This window comes from Strongylocentrotus purpuratus, unplaced genomic scaffold (genome assembly GCF_000002235.5).
Source record: "Strongylocentrotus purpuratus isolate Spur 01 unplaced genomic scaffold, Spur_5.0 spur5_scaffold_9, whole genome shotgun sequence".
Taxonomy (NCBI): Eukaryota; Metazoa; Echinodermata; class Echinoidea; order Camarodonta; family Strongylocentrotidae; genus Strongylocentrotus; species Strongylocentrotus purpuratus.
The window spans coordinates 11080597-11097541 of record NW_022145615.1 but is presented as its reverse complement, the minus strand read 5'-3'; the positions used below and the strand labels follow the sequence as shown (position 1 = coordinate 11097541).

Below are 16945 nucleotides of genomic sequence, written 5' to 3'. Positions count from 1 at the left end.
TGAAACATACAAAAAATTTGAAATATTTACATCATTTGTTTTACATTGCACTGAGAGGATATCAACAAGCAATTTACAAAGTACCAATAATAAACCCTTGACCGTAAGCTCATGCTCCACATCTTTCGTTATATTACAAAAATTTCATCAAAATATTGTGTCAGTCATGTTGTTGCACAACAGCTAGCATACATGTAGGAAACCCTAATTTGTCTACGTTTAAGGTACTCGGAACAGTACGAACTTCATCTCAAAACTCGATCCATCAGTTCACTGAAATCATCAAATCTTTTTAATACCGACTTCAAGATTCTACCGGTAACTTCTCGTTCAACGGTCTGGAGCTTTTTCCTTTGCCAGTGTCTATCCATCATAATTCATTGAAAATCAATTGGCATCTCTCTCTCTCATCATATTGCATGTTTCATAGAGTACCGATACAAGTACGTTCATGTGTACATTTGCAGTACATATGTATCTCATCCACTACATTTTATATCAGGTAAAAGCCTCCTGACTGTACCTTTCAATCAAATTATTCCAGTTTGTAAAGCCAATTCATTCCCTTGCTCTATAGATGTATCTTGTTGTGTGAGAAGCATGAAAGCAAGGGCACAGGGGAATCCCCTATGCAAGTAATGACATCATGCCCTTCACAACTTCTGTCATGAACACAACAAAATCATCTCTCAGCTTTAAAGATGATACATTGTATGATCAAATCAAGCACACGCATCCTTTAAATTCAGAATATGTAAGTTGCTAGTAAACCCTGCAATCCATACATGATAATCATTCATGGAAACAATGAGAATTGCAGTCTGCATCAAGACGGCCTGTAAATACGGGCAATAGTTTTTAGAAAAAACATCAAATCGACTTGATTCAGTGGCAGTGATGACATTGTATAGATAGATGCAATCAAGAAAATCAATTCTAAGATCAATATTGTTACAGTATCGGATTCTTAAACAAGCCTGTGGCAAATAACGTACAATTGTACCTTGTATATTTAACTGAAATGGTTCATGTCATACTCCCAACTTGACACGGTGATATATTGAAACAACACCTTACACAACACCCATAGAATTTACCTCATATCCGGTTCTTAACAATATCAGGGAACTCACTCACTCACCCGATAGAGGAACTCACTCTTCGACATAAGGGAATTCCCCAGCATTCCACACACTTAATGTGATTCCCACCATGGTATCATTCATAAATCAAGTTCAAGAGAACCAGGAATTTACGCAACCAGTTTCATCTTTGATAATCAAAGTAGAACTCTTAGCTTGCCTATAACTGTACATGTAGGTCTACATATGTAGCTTTTTTTTCTTCCCTTTTCCATACCGGTATTCAAAACGTCATATCGTGTTTGCCTGCATAATACAGATATTGAATTACAAACAAGATTTAAGAGAACAGTGTGTAGATTATACCTAAAGTCAGAGCATCATGTACCCATCATAGTCTTTCCAGATTGAAATTTTAGAGATTCAAAGTGCAAGAAGCCCCTGTTGACTTATTCAGGGTCCATGTGTACCAGATGAACACTTCCACTGTGAGAAGTTTGGTGTGATCTTCACATCTTGGTAGGTGCTCTTAGTAATACATTCTACAATAACGGTAAATTTGCATATAGCTGTTGAGTATCGAGATGAGACAGGAACATAAAGGTATAAAACTGGTAACCACTCCTTGTATCTTTTCGTCAAATTATTGTGACCGCATGATTGATTGACAATTTCTTGAAATAATCAGATTTCTTTTTCCTTTGCGTCAAACATTCCGTTTTCCAACTCCTCATCTTTAATCACTCAACTTCAATGAGCTGCCATGACCATTCTCCTCTTCAGCAGGAGCCTGTAGACCGACGGGTGACCCCTCATTTTCTCCTTCTATAAGCTGAGATCGGAGAAGACGGTGCGACACATCTGAACGGCCCTGGGTGGAGGACGATCATTCTTCTGCATCTGTTCCTTCTGGTCCTCCCTCAGCTTGGAGTATGCCACTCGATACTGCTGGTCAAAAGCATCTAGAAGAAAAATAGTGGAAGGTAACAAGAATTTTAGAGTGGAAAATGCAACTAAGTACTACTGGAGGAAATGATCTTAAATTGATTGACCCAACATCTGTCCCGTTAAATTTTCTCTGGGCTTTATTGTATCAAACATATAAGGTGGTATTTTTGAAAGCGGACTAACCTAGTCTATGGTTTAATCCACTGACTAAGTATGGGATGCTTAGTGCCCATATGAATATATTTTTGAATAATTTAATCTGTCACTAAATTAAAATAAAATGTAATAACATAATTAATAAACAATATAAATATGATATAATTATGTTATGGTAATTTAGGAATATATCAAATTATTCAAAAATATATTCATAAGGACACTTGGCATTCCATACTTAGTCGGTAGATTAAGCCATGGACTAAAGTTATTCCACTTTTGAGAATACCACCCATAAGGTCCAGGTTAGGATTGCAAAGGGGTTGAACAAATTACAGGTAGGTTTAGGGTTAGGTAGAGTGTTTAGTCCAAAACCAGATAAATTGAACTCAACCTAACAAACTAAAGAGATCTGCAGAAGATGTTAGCAACATCATGTTCTTATCAACTTAATTTGTCATCTTTTGAATTTCTACATGATGCAAAGAGCATCAAAAATATCTAGCATTTAGCACTCTCTCCATTGTAAAAACTATATCACAACAGTAAAAGCATTGTTTAACAATGCCACATCTGAGATGCATGGCCCTACGTGTTATCAGTGTCTGTGATATAGTGTAATATTGAAAAAGAAAAGAAAAATCTAAATGATCATGAAGTGCCTCAAAAAAGTAAAAATCTTTGAGTAACTAGTTTTACCATACTCATTTTCCCCAATAGACTGTAGTGTTATGAAAACCGTTAGGAAAAAGTTTTTTAAATTTTGAATTCCAATCATGAATTTCTTGATAATCAGATGGGCGATCAGCTTGTAAACGTCATGGGATCCCTGATTGACATAAAGGTTCTTAATTATGATTGCAGCACGAGCTAAATCCAAGATTTTGTTTAGAATCTGAGACAAAGATTCCCAATCGCTCAAAATACCACATGTATACTATATATTGAATATACTGATTCTGTGTTCTTGTGTCTTACCATGATCCACATTATCTTTGCCAAGGGCCAGGAAGGATAGGAAGAGGAGTTCTCTGTAGATGCTACGATGCTCCCCTAGGGGTATGCCTTGTCTCTTGAACTCATCCAGTAGCATGGTGATCGGGAGGAACACGTTGTTGAATCGGATGCACTTCACGATCTGGAGCATGAATCTGCAAGCAGAATAATCAGACAAAGCATTTGAACACAGCATTTAGAGCATTACAATTTGATTTTCAAAATTCCATAAGAAAGCATTCTACATAAAGAGTCATTATAGCCAACCGTCCAGTGAATACACTGTTTGAATATTAGACAAAACATATAAGATTAAACGTACATGCACTTAATTTTTTTTTTGAGGTGGCGCGATAGCTCAGTTGGTAGAGCAGTGGTCTCGTAATCCGGAGACCCGGGTTCAAAACCAAGTCCATGCGCTACTGCACTTAGGTAAGGCATTAATCCTCATTCCAAAGCCGTCAGTCCTCTGGTTGCTTACTAACAAGCATTTATACTTTCTTAGCAGTCAAGTAAAATAACAACCACTACTACTCCTACTACTACTAAATTTTGAGGCCAATAATATTCCCTGATTTGTCCTTGATGTGAGCGGTTCTTCTCAAATTCCTTGACCTTTCCCTAACTGGTATAAAAAAAAACCCACTCATTTATAGTCTTTCTCTGATTTCCAGGAACCCTGAGAAAGTAAGCAAGTAATCACCAAATACAAATGCAACGAAACTGCTATCATTGCTCATGTGATGTGAAGATAGTATAGCCCCAGGGGAGAGTTTCACACAGACTAAGATCGACTTCAAGTTGGACTTAACTCAACTTTAAGTTGGACTTTAGTATGGCAGGCCGTCATGCCACTGTTTGCTCTCACCATTATGATCTTTATATACAAAAAATTCCTTCAATAATGATTTACCAAAAATGTAAATTCTGTAGATTTGTGACTATGATATGTACGTCCCTTGAGAGACCGATGCCCGTAAATGGTGAGTGGCATGTGAGTGGCACGGCCTGCCATAGTTAAGTTCAACTTAAAGTCGATCTTAGTCTTTGTGAAACACCCTCTGAATTCACAGAGGCAAGGAGACGTCTCACCACCCTAGTACTATAGGAGGACATTATTTGCTCTGCACATGTATCCCTCATCAACAATACTTAGTAAATTTACCATGACATATTACCACCCACATGACCTAAATACTATCGGCTATCACAATATTTTTCCTTTCTGATTATTTTTTTAGATTGAAGAAAAAACAAATCAAGGATGACTTACGAGCTTGAGAAGTCTGCTTTATCCGGTGCGTTGATCGCATTCTTGATAGCTTGTGCATTGGGCGTCCAGTGAAGATACATCGGGATCCCATCCTCCTTGTACAGACTCAGGTTGTCCCATAGGATCGTCACCTTCACGTACCTTGAATCCGTTGCTAGGTAACGACCACCATCCTGTCAACAACAAAAGAAGAGGAAAACATAGGAATGAGGGTTTAGTTTGTAATCATGAAGGTGGTGTAAGTTAAACATGGGCCCCGTCTTATAATTTGATTGACCCGAATCAATCGCAAGTCCACCAATCAATCACAACTGTACAGGTCTTCTATCTCTTGTGTACACAGTTTCGATTGATATCAATCACAAATAAGAGTTAATAAGACAGGGCGCTGGTTCAGAAAGGATGAACTTAGAATAGCCTTGTATCTCCAATTTGGTTCCTATGGACCAATCCCCTTTTTAGAACTCTCAATCTGAAATAACTTGGGGCATCTAGAACTTCTAGAGAAACAAAATGACTGAATGGATGATGTCATTCATCTAGATTTGATCCTAAGGTACCCATCTGGGAGTGTTGTGGTCGAGTGTTTTAGGGCGCTTGACTGGAGATGCAAAGGTCGAGGGTTTGAATCCCAACACGGCACTAATATTCTTTGGCAAGATATTAACCTGCACTTGCTACTTTCTACCCAGGTGTTAAATGGGTACCCGGTAGGATGCGACGGTCATAGTTTTTGAGCGTCAAGTAACGTCTGGCTGAAAAGCTCCCCAGGGGGTTGAGATTTTGTACATGATGTGTGTGGGCAAGCACTGAATCCAATGACCAAGGTACCGTATTTGCCGGCGTAAAGGCCGCACTGCCGTATAGGCCGCACCCCCAACTTTGACATTTCGTTGACGAAAAAAATTTAAAAAAAATAAAAAGAGAAAAAAAAAAACGGACCAAACAAAATGATCGTAATTTTCTTGTAGAACACTCTTTTTTTTTTACAAACTATACCAAATTCATCGATATTCTTATAAATCAACAAGAAGTTAACCTCAAAAATGATCATAATTTAGCAGATCTTCATCGACTTTTAAGCTAGTACTGTATCGTACGCAGATTTGGTATCCTACAATACCCCTTCCTCGATGTACGGTGTAATCCGAAATAGCATTTTTCGACCTGCGCAGTTGCGTTGCGCGGCAGCTAGCTCCGTAAGTAACGGCCTGTCCCTTTGTTTACTTTTTGGCGATGCAATGGTATGGACTTAGATCTAGATCTATCGGCAGATTTTATTAGAAAAATAAGTTTTTTCGTCTTCATGTCAACTATGCAACATAAACTTGTCGGTAAGTTGTGTGGAGTTATTCTAGAATTGTCCTGTACCATTGTCTAGTCATGCTACCGTTCCTATAATCCCATACGTGCAAATGGACGTGATGTTTTGACCGCTGAATTTTGTTGTTGTTGTGTATACGCCGCACCCCGACTTTTTGATTTTTTCTCACCCGAAAATACTGCGGCCTTTACGCCGGAAAATACGGTAATAGTATATCTGTAAAGCGCTTAGAGACATTGCTTAGAGACATCTCGAGCAAGCAAAGGCAAAGGAATCAGCTATTCTGGATCAGTGCACAATTGTAGAACATGGATAAGGCTGATAAGGTAATGGTTTACTTACATTTAGATCCCTGTTATCGCTGTAGGCAGCCAGAAGGGCACCCTCTAAATAGTTGGGCATGTCAAGCCGTTTAAAATACCAGATCTGGAAAGAAAAAAAAATGAAATTGATGCTCACATTCTTGATAACATGAGGACATTGCTCAATGAATTATGTGTTGAGGTGGGAAATTGAAAAACATGTGTTGGAACAAGGAAAGCTAGTGAAAATCAATTTATTTCTATTAACATCCGGGGGGAAACCAAATATGTCATTATTTTCTTCTCAGCAAATACCCCTAAGATGCATCCACAGCTAAATCATTCAATCAAATGAAGAAAAAAAAATTGGGCAAATCATTTCTAATACTTCAAGAGTACTGCAACCAAATAAATGATGCAGGTAATTTCAACAACCAAACCATGCCAAAAAGCATATGGATTTAAATATACTCACAAGATTCCAGAATATAATGGGGTGCTGGGAGACGAAAGCAGGTTGCCTCAGACACTCCTCGCCCTCATTATCAATCACGTTCTCAATCTCCTTGCGCAGGACCAGGGGGCTGAGGTACGGCACGTTGACGGGGTCGGGATCCGCGTCCCTGCGAGGAGGCGGGGCCAGGAACTCCCTGGAGCCCCGCATGCTGGAGGGGAGACTGATGGTGGAGAAGGTGGAGAAGTCAGCCAGGAGGCTTGCGTTGTGGTTGGTCGTCTCCTGGATGGTCTTGCAGCGGGGAAGGCTGTAAGAGGTGCCTGGACGCATGTTGGCAGGGTACCTAAAGGATATTAGCACAGAGGAAGACAGTACACTTGAGAGGTCAATGCTTGCTCCTTCCAAGATGACATCATGTGCATGAGCTTTAAATGTATCTTGGCGAGGCATTTATCTACATTTGCCACACTTTACTCAGGTGAGGTAAATGGGTACCTGGCAGGAATTAATTCCTTGAAATGCTAGAGCGCTATAATGGCAGCTAGGCTAAAGCCGGGGTAAAAAATAATTAGTGCGCCTCTGAATAGAATTGTCTAGATAGACGGTGCTATATAAATGCCTATTATTATCATTATTAGTAGTATTATCTGAATGGCCATTACCGGGTCAATCTGAACACTTTATCATGCAAAGGTGGATTGTTCAAACCAGAAAAACCTAATGCATTAATAACAATGTACACCAATCATCAATGTCCTGAAAAATACCTTAAAGCATATGTTAGGGCTTGACACTAGCAGGCACCTGAGCACATTGGAACCTAAAATCTAGGTCCTGAACCCCAGAATTTCAAAAAAATTAGATAGGACTTAATCCAAATCTGAACACAAAAAAGCTAGTGAGGAGCCCTGCCTATGCATAAATGGGACTACATATCCAATTCAATAAAAAAGCATGATTTCCACATGTTCTCTTTTGCTCCTAGCTTAGCTTTTTTGACTGTATCTGCTTGCAGATATCATGTTTAAAATTCATATTTGAAATTTAAAGCCTCAGGAGTAATTAAATCTGAGGAGATTTCATTCTTTTCATTATTCTAATTGTCAGAACTAATGATTTCCTTAAAGTTAAAGACCTGTTATGGTCATGCGATTGCATTGTGAAAGAAACGTTGTGGAGTCGATCAGAAAAGGTTGATCATCTAGCATATAAGTATTGGTGTGTACTGCAAGGTTCTGGAATCATCAAAAAGATAAGAAATTTGGCCCAGTCTTGGTAAATTTACAAGCACTGTACACAGAAAGATGTATATGGGACTACGCACACGTGCGCGACACGTGCGTTTATCTCTCACATACCAATAGATAAACTAATTTCCCAAATATATCAATTAGTAGGCGGTTTCCCGGCAAAATTTTTATCATCATGTATTAGTCAAAACATATTCTTTCACATGATTGGTAATGAGATGAGAGATTCCATTTCATTTTTTGAAATTGGGACATTTCCAATACTGGTCTTTACCTTTAATACAGTTTTTAGCTGGAGAGGGAGGAATTACAGTACTTACCCATTCCCTGGCCTTTCAACTGATTCTACCTCCTTCAGCAAATCCGCAGTATGGCACTCGCTGACGGTCCGCCTCCTGGCTGCGGAGGGTGAGTTATCCCCCCCTCCACTGCCTCTCTTCAGTTGCTCCCTCATCACGGCATCTCCCGCGGAGTGATGCAGTCCCGCTTCCCTCATGGGCGGCATGGTCCTCCCCGTCAGGGCGGGCTTGGGGTCGCCCTCCCCTTCACTACCCAGGGACAGGTTGTCCACGCTGGGGTTGGACTGGTAATCGTTGCCGGACTCGTCCGTCTTACCCCCCGGGAGGGCGTCGCCTTGCTTGAGGAAGGGAGCCGATTGGATGCTCTGCATGCTCTCTGCTGATGGGCTAGGGGTCAGGGTGCATAGCCCTCCAGGCTCACGCAGGTCCTTGATGGTCACAGTCAGGAATGGTACCCGAGGCGATCCACAGAATGCACAACTATAGGTAGGTACACAAAGGAAGATAACACGTTATCACTAACATTTTAATGATAGCAAAGCAAAATATGACTTGATGACACGTAACACCTTTTGCTATGCAACCCAAAAAGGGAACCATGATGGCAACCAAAAAAAGGAATTACGAGAAGAAAAAAAAAAGGAATTCATTAAAACAAAACTTACAACCACCTGCAAGACTCCTCCAATCCAGAAATATCCATTCTTTTTCATTCTTTTTCAGAATATTTATGCCTTTCACTTTTTTTTCTTTCCTTTTGTTTACTTTTTGTAAATTATAAATCTCAATTGGAGTTTTCTATTGAAGTAGTGATCAACATTTTAGGGTATTTGGTTGACGTGGGGTATGTAAGAATTAAAAAAATGTATTTCATGAAGAGAAAATGTACTACCGTCCTTTTGAGGAAAAACAGAATAATTCTGGGAAAACATAATGGTTGGCAGTTCTGTGTCTGTGTGATAAGAATTGACAGATAAGGGGGCTACAATCACAAACCTTGTGTTGAGATTGGAATCGTCAGCAGCCCATCCTGCCATGATGTGTTCATCATAGAGGGCTGATCGGCAAGCACCACAACGGAAGCAGCTAGTCATGAAGACATGCATGGCATACTGCCGCTTGACACTGTTAAAACCATCTTCTTGATCTGAAGCCATGGGGTTATTGAGAGACTGTGTACTACCTGCAAGTATGGATAGCAGAAAAAATAAGAATTCAGATGATTAGTGATCATCAATATATGGCATAGCCAAGACAATAAGCTTGCTCTTCAAATCTCAAAATTACAGAAAGATCAAAGTTTCATTCATTAAGTAAAGAATTTCATACCAGTAATCAAACTTGGTAATTTGTGAATGTTGAATTAAAAGTCAAACCTATCACAGGCACACATATTTTGCCTCAGATCTCACCCCCTGCTTAATACAAAAAAAGAATTATGAAACCTAATATATGCAAAGAGTGTCTTATGGTCCATTAAGTTTATATATACATTCCAATATAAAAGTAAACATTGTCTTCTTGTAAAACTGTAAAATGGAACAATATATGCCATTTCCCTTTACAGTGGTTCTGCTTGAAAACATGACTACCAAAATAAGAACAGAATGAGAATACAGCTACGGTATACGGTGGAGGAAAGCACCTTATTCACTGTCCAACCACTGTTACTAATAGAGTAAGAATACTGTACCTGCAAATTGCGATCCAGGCATGTGGATGCCCATTTCCTCTGGATTCAAGCTATCCATCTTGCTGCTATCACCCCATGATCCAGCGATGGTTCTGGGTTCTGACTTGCCACCGTAATCTCCTCTGTACGTGTCATCAATGTCCATGAGGTTTGGATTACTCAGACTGTCCTTGATGGCTGGGGAGGAGAGCTGCCTGGTGTACTCCCCGACCTTGGAGGCAAAGTCCGTCGCACGTGTCCTCAGGGTCTCCATCTGCGACGAAGCCGACTGGATGGTGCGGCTGATGGACTGCTTCGACATGCGGGGCGTGAACGGCGACGTCAACAGGTTGGACAGGAAGTTTGGCGTCCGCTTGGGCGTCTTTCGAGGCTTCGATGACAGGTTCTCCTTAGAGTCTTTGGTGTCATTCGATGACGAGTTACTAGGTAATGATTCCATACTTTCCAGTTTGTACAGTTCTGTTTTACCCAAGCCATTCTCTAGCGGTGTTTCAACGTCATCCAATGCATCATCATCAGTACTGACATTGTCCGTCGTGTGTTTAGGACTAACATGTATGTCATGCAAACCATTTGGGATACTGGAAGCTTTCAGTTTACTACCTTCATCGACTACCTCTATCAAATCACCACTACCACTCTCCCTAGTATCTTGTGAGTTCTTCTCATTGATCGATACCAGGAGATCATCACCAGAGTCTGTCATCCCTTCTGAGCTCCCCCTGTCCTCGCTTGCATTCAAGGTTTTAATCTGATGGCAAACATCCAACAACTCTTCCTTACCCACATCGTCCAAAGCGTTCACCTGCACAGGGAATTCCTCGCCCTTCTGGTCGATATACTGCGGTCGGCTACCGCAGGACAGGGACCGCGAGTGGGTGCCAGACTGGCTCGATTCGCTGCTAGTCCGCAATTTCTCGAGCATTTTCGCGTCACAACCAAACTTGTCCTCGCTGATCACGTCGCTATCGCTGGTGGCAAGACTGTCGGTGATGGTGGCCGCGGCGTCACCCCCGCTGCTGTTTCGTTTCCTGATCGCTAATGACCAGGCGTGTTCCCCTGCGCTTTTGTGCCTCCTTCGAGGCGTGTCATTGGGGTCTGAAAGATGCGAATCATCAAATGGATTGTCCTCCTCAAGATTATTGGCATCTAACAGTGACGTGTTGCCATTCATTGATGAGTGGGAAGTATCAAGGACCACTGGAATCAAACAACAAAAGGAAAGGAATTTTAACTTGCATTCATTGTCTGATCTTTGATTTTCAACTCTGATGAAATACTAACTTTGATAGTTTAAAAATAATCAATTATTTCTATTTTATTACCTTTGAGGTATTCAGTATAACAACAGACTTGGATTTGTAATCGATTTTGATTAATTGCAACTTTGTACAACACTTAGCTTAGGATTATGACTTGTTAAGTGGAAACAAAAACAAGAAATCTCTCATTAAAAAAAAAAAAAAACGTCCCATCATTGTCACATTTCTCTTCACGTACGACTAACTTAAAAGTGATATCCCTGTACCACACTGCATTTCTCATGGGTAGTTTCATCAAAGGTTTCCAGATTATTTCGGAAATTCGACTCTGTACAGGTGACAGAAGAGTTATCATAACAGCCAACTACGATTTGAAATGCAAATCTTATGTAATGCATAGTGCAGGGATGCAAGTTAAAATTGATCAGAGGGCCTGAAAATCACATAGAATGAGTTATTTTGTTCACAAAAAAGCCTGAACTATGGTCTGAAAATAACTTGCCAGGGCCTGTATTCATGCTATTGCCTGAAACTGGCATCCCTGATAGCGTAATTCCTATATTTATTGATGAGTATTGTTAGTGTCTATTATCACTCATGGCAAATAGAAATTAAAATCATCCTGGATTTTGTGTCATCTATAATCAAATTGTTTCTTGTGGCTCTCACCATGCACTGCTTCCCGACTGGTAACACTACTCCTCGATCTCCGCAGAATACTGCTCCCACGCCCTCTGGGTTCCTCCTCATTCAGATCGGTGATACCAAACAGCCCATCATCAGGGGTGTCGATGCCCCCCAGGTCCAGCCTCTTCCGGCTGATAGGGGTGGAGACCTCACTCACAGGGGCGCTGCGGGATTTGATGTTGGTGATCTCCGCACTCAGCTCTGTAGAAGGCAAATGCATTTAAAGTGTTGCCAATTTGAAATTGAGAAGTCTTCAGAATAGGATTCACATTTAAGGTAGACGAGAGTTTGTTCCTACTTATGCAGGCAAACATCCCATTTGAAAAATTTCTGAATATCGAAACAATATACAGGACACAGGTATCTAAGAAATGAACAGAATTCCTAGCTGACATTTTCAGGATGTTTGTAGGACAGAATATATTATATTTCTGAACAATTCCTGGAGAAATAGACATGTTGGAATACTGCAGATTTTATGTTCATATTTTATTTTATATAATATAATGAACAAATTCTGAAAAAGTGTTCTGAAAACATAAGTGAACTTCTGGTGTATGCACTATTGTAACTAGACATTCTACACATTCTACATACCACATGCACATTAAATATGCAGTCTACTACAAGAACTGAGCATGCACAAAGAGAACAGGGGAGGTAGCAATGTATGATGCAACAACAAATAACGTCCGCAATGCCATGGCTGAATCCTAAGTAAAATATGAAAGTATCTAGTGTTTTGATCAGCTCAAGTTTAAATAGATTTGAACCACTGATGGCAACTACAATTACTACACATGATGATTTTCATACACTGTACTGATTATATTTTGCACACAAAGCCACTCCGGACACCATATACCAGGTTACGAATGAAAGAACTTCACAAGATTTTGCGTTAGCAGGGATCAGCTATGAACAGGAATACATAGGCAAGAGATCAGAATACACAATTTACCAAGAAAATTGTTAAGCAGCATATGGTTTTGTTTGCAATATAAATACACTGGAAATTCAGGGTAAAGAATACTGATATAGCACAAATAGGGGAGCTGTTTGCAATTACACAAAAAAATGCAATTACACAAAAAAAGGCAATTACCCTCTTTTCTGTGACCAACAAGTGACAGGTCGTCATCTGCCACAAAGGTACGTTCATGTACGCCCTCTTTCACCCCGTCCTGCTCCTCATCCTCCTCCTCCTCCCTGCCTCTCCTCTCCACGACCCCCTTCACCTCTCCATCTACCCCAGTCATCTTCTCACGCCCGACGACATCAGCTTCGCGGTCATTGTCCTGGTCCTGGGTGGCCTCTTCTTCGTCCTCCTCGTCCAGGCACTGGGAGTCCCGCTGGCGGGCTAGTTTGGTGGGAGAGAGTTCGGGAGAGGTCAAGAGGTCGTTGGGCGTGGTCTCGTCCATGATCATGGAAGCATAGCCCATGTCAGAGTTGCCTGAAAGTGGAAGGGGGGGTTTTCTCGCTCGGGTTAAAGGTTAGGAATATTGCACAGGAGTCAGCATAGGAGGTGTGAAAATCAACGCTGAAAGAGTAAATCTTTTAAAATTCTAAGATAGAAAATCAGCCCTTTATAGATTACATGTTCAACAAAATGTGTCGTAGTTATTTAATGGTCTACAGGAAGTACTACAGAAATTAGCACCACAGGCATATTGCTCTTTGCCACTATAAATGTATATCTTCGACTTCAAACTCTCATACATATATATTTATGATAGTGAGAATTTCTCTTGAAAGGTAAAGACCAGTAATGGTCATGCGATTGCATTGTGAAAGAAATGTTGTGGAATCGATCAGAAAAGGTTGATCATCTAGCATCTAGCATCTGCAAGGTTCTGGAATCATCAAAATGATAAGAAATTTGGCCCATTCTTCGTAAAGTTACAAGCACTATACACAGAAAGATATATATGGGACTACCCTATATCTCTCACAGACCATGAGAGAAATAAATTTACCAAATATATGAATTAGTAGGCGGTTTCCCGGCAAATTTTTTATCATCATGTATTAGTTAAAACATATTCTTTCACATGATTGGTAATGAAAGCTTACATTTCATTTTTTTGAAATTGGGGCATTTCCAATACTGGTCTTTACCTTTAAATCTTCCAACAAACAAGGAATTGTGAAGCATATTGATAGACTGCCCAGTCTTCATAAGGATATATTTTCGCTTTATAAACCTTCTCAGATAAAAGGTCAGAGAGCATGACTGAGTTACAGCATTTTATAAATAAGAAGGAAAGGCAGTTTAATCCAGTTTGCATTGCCAAAGAGCACTTTCCACCATTAACCAGCTGTATAATTGTTTGACAAACTTGGGTTGACCAATGCATCTTTTGTTATCCTTGTCTTCACTAAAGTTTGTATTCAAGTCCCAGAAAATGTATAATGACAAGACAAGTATATACATGTACATTGCGTTGAAATATAGGTATTATGAGCATACACATGAAAATAATTATATATAGAGTGATTGATTTGAAGAGAAGAATTAGCACAGATCGAAAACATTTATGTGCAGCAGTATTTCTATGTTAATTTTTACAGAAGCAATAATGCTCAAAAATTGCAAAACACTATATATGATATTACATTTATAAGCAGATTCTTATTACAAAAAAAATCTCATGTAAACATATTTATCAGAGCACAAGTAGTGTGATATACATGTCAACAGGGTTTTTTTGTCAGCCAGTCACAGAGACATTCCATATTGCCAATTTTTTTTAAAAGGCATAAAACAATATCTTTAAATTTGGGTACCGGTAAATAGATTGTTTTTGTTTGTTTGTGTTGGGGTAATTACTTCTTTTTGACCATGCAGCATTTTGTGAGGTTTAAACAAAAATTAGTAGCGTGATGTGTTCATTATATACATGTACTACCATTAAAACTATGCAGAGTTTGTTTTTCTTCTTCATTTTTCCTTTGTACAAACTACATTCAGAATCATATTTATCCATTATTTGTGGGAATGCAGGTCCCTTATCAGAACAATAGTTACAAATCATGACACCGAATTATAATTGCCTTTAATACCTCCATGTACAGCATATATACTGCATCTTTGGATCATGCACATATGGACATATATTATTACTAATTAATTTCTTTTTAAGGTTAATAAAATAATCTACATGTATATCACAGACAAACTAAATGAAAGTATGTATATATATGAATTCAATTGCTAATTTGAATGATTTTGATATTGTAGAACAGTAAAAATGTGATGCTTCATGAATGAGAACCTTAACAGGAGGTACACATATATGCCTAGTCACATCATATATCGCTTCTTTTAAATGAAGGCTAATGCATTTGCGTGAAATCCTTCTAGCGACGAATACACTCTGTAAACCATGGATACATACTGAACTCCTCACTCGGAATCGAACGACAGACGTGTGGACATTAAATAATGAAAGTAGAATGTATGAGAGTAAATAGAAAATTATGGAGTAGATTTATAAGATGATGTAAGAATAAATATAACAAAGAAATGGCTGTAGCTGTTGTCCTTGCATGTATGTATATGAAAAAATGATATATATAAATGCATGTTTGCTAATTTCTACTCTTTTGTATGGAAGGTATGAAATATGAAGTTAGCTTTTGCCCTGCCATGCAGCTCTTTTTTTCTGTTTCCTTATTTTGTGAGTAACACATGCTTGTTAGAATGCAATGCAAGATGCAGCATGATATTTGGCTTAGGCTGTACAAAATCAAAAGATCATCAGCAGAGCTCTTGTCAGGTATTTCTTTACCCCTGGTTCCTGTTTCACAGAACTTGTCATCAGTGACAAATGACAGTTTTTGTTATAAGCTACTGAAATCCTTGCTTTGTCACTGATTTTTGTCATTTGTCATTGAAAAAAGGCTTTGTGAAACACCACCCTGGTCTTCAAGCAACCAGGGGATAACGGTTTAGAAAGACCAAAGCTTTGTGGCAGGAATTGTTTATTACCCTCCTTAGTACCCTTGACAGGGAGAACCCACACTTGGTATTTGTTTGGAATCCCTCATGCTTGGTGTGAGTACTAAGTGTCTTCCGTACTGAAGAGAACCTATTTCAACACTTTCTTGTTTGTTGGAGCTCTTTTTGTATTTGCTTCAGTTCTGCAAGAGATCTTTTTAGTTTGTTCCAGGGCTCTTTTGGAGTCTTCTAGATTGTAACTGCTTATCTTCATTGACAAGAACCTTGCTCACAGTCACAAATACCATTCCTTCTCTTCCTCCATGCCAAATGCTTCTCACAACAAACTATGAAAAAATGTAATCATGAAAGAGCATTCTTGAGCTTTGTCCAATGCCATCTTTTTGGTGTTTGTTTGTAACTCACCAGTACTGCTCTTCTCCTCCCTGGTGAGGTTCACTGCCGCCGTGCCCTCCATCAGCTTGATTAGGTCAGTCTCATCTTTGCCTCCTCCTTCTGGTTCAAGCATAACCCCCGGTGGTTCCATGCTGTCCCCGCTCCCCTGGCTCAGGAGATCGCTGTTGGTGTCTGAGGAGCTGCCGCGGTGCTTGATGCCGCGTCGGAACTGGATGACGGCAGCCAGGGTGTTCCGGAGCTTCACCCATTGCTGGTAGCTGCTGAAGGACGAGGTTGGCCATTGGCATTCCAGGACAGCCTGCAAGAGAATCAAAGACCACATCTTAGTACTTTGTAACACTTACCGTAGAACACTTTCTATTAGTTGAGAAGAGTGTGGTTTCTGTGATTGAGAGCCAAACTTAAAACCTATCAGTTTTCAACGTGTGCCCAGGTTTCGTAAATGGTACCTTGTTAAAAGGAATTCCTTGAATGCCTAAGCGCCTTATCATGGTAGCTTGGCGAAAGCCAGGGTAACACTATGATTGCAGGGCCCTCCGGGAGAAGGGTATTAATATTGATAAGGCTACCCTGGATAGACAAGACATATTATTGTTATACGTTGTCAACAGCAGTTACATAAGATGGAAATAAAGATTTTGTCCTCATACTTTTAAGTGTTTCTAACAATCTAAGCATAAATAAGATTGCAGAGCAAATGCATACATGTAGTTGATAAAAGTACAATAAGGAAAGCATTTCAATTTTAAAAGGTTCCGGATAATCAAAGAGAACAACAGACAAAGCAGGGGAAGGTTGGAAAGAGAATAGGTAAGAGAGAGAGGTGGAGAGGGAGGGAGAGAGAGTGAGAGAGAGAGGGGGG

At 39.7% G+C, this 16945-nt stretch overlaps 1 protein-coding gene across 4 annotated transcripts in view; it reads right to left on the bottom strand.

Annotated features, from left to right (window-relative positions):
- Positions 1-1144: 1144 nt before the first annotated feature.
- The window catches only part of LOC590671 (C-myc promoter-binding protein), a 71280-nt gene continuing 55479 nt past the window's right edge, over positions 1145-16945 (bottom strand). For 3 of the 4 annotated variants that reach the window (XM_030976825.1, XM_030976826.1, XM_030976827.1), the window contains exons 20-30: positions 16093-16381; positions 12832-13179; positions 11709-11927; positions 9778-10977; positions 9081-9267; positions 8106-8564; positions 6557-6878; positions 6122-6205; positions 4456-4628; positions 3165-3337; positions 1145-2044 (exon numbers count right to left, since the gene is read on the bottom strand). In XM_030976825.1, the coding sequence (XP_030832685.1) occupies positions 1908-2044; positions 3165-3337; positions 4456-4628; positions 6122-6205; positions 6557-6878; positions 8106-8564; positions 9081-9267; positions 9778-10977; positions 11709-11927; positions 12832-13179; positions 16093-16381 (3591 nt within the window). In that variant the 3' untranslated portion in view covers positions 1145-1907. The remainder of the gene's footprint in view (positions 2045-3164; positions 3338-4455; positions 4629-6121; positions 6206-6556; positions 6879-8105; positions 8565-9080; positions 9268-9777; positions 10978-11708; positions 11928-12831; positions 13180-16092; positions 16382-16945) is intronic. The other variant, XM_030976828.1, reaches the window with a different exon arrangement.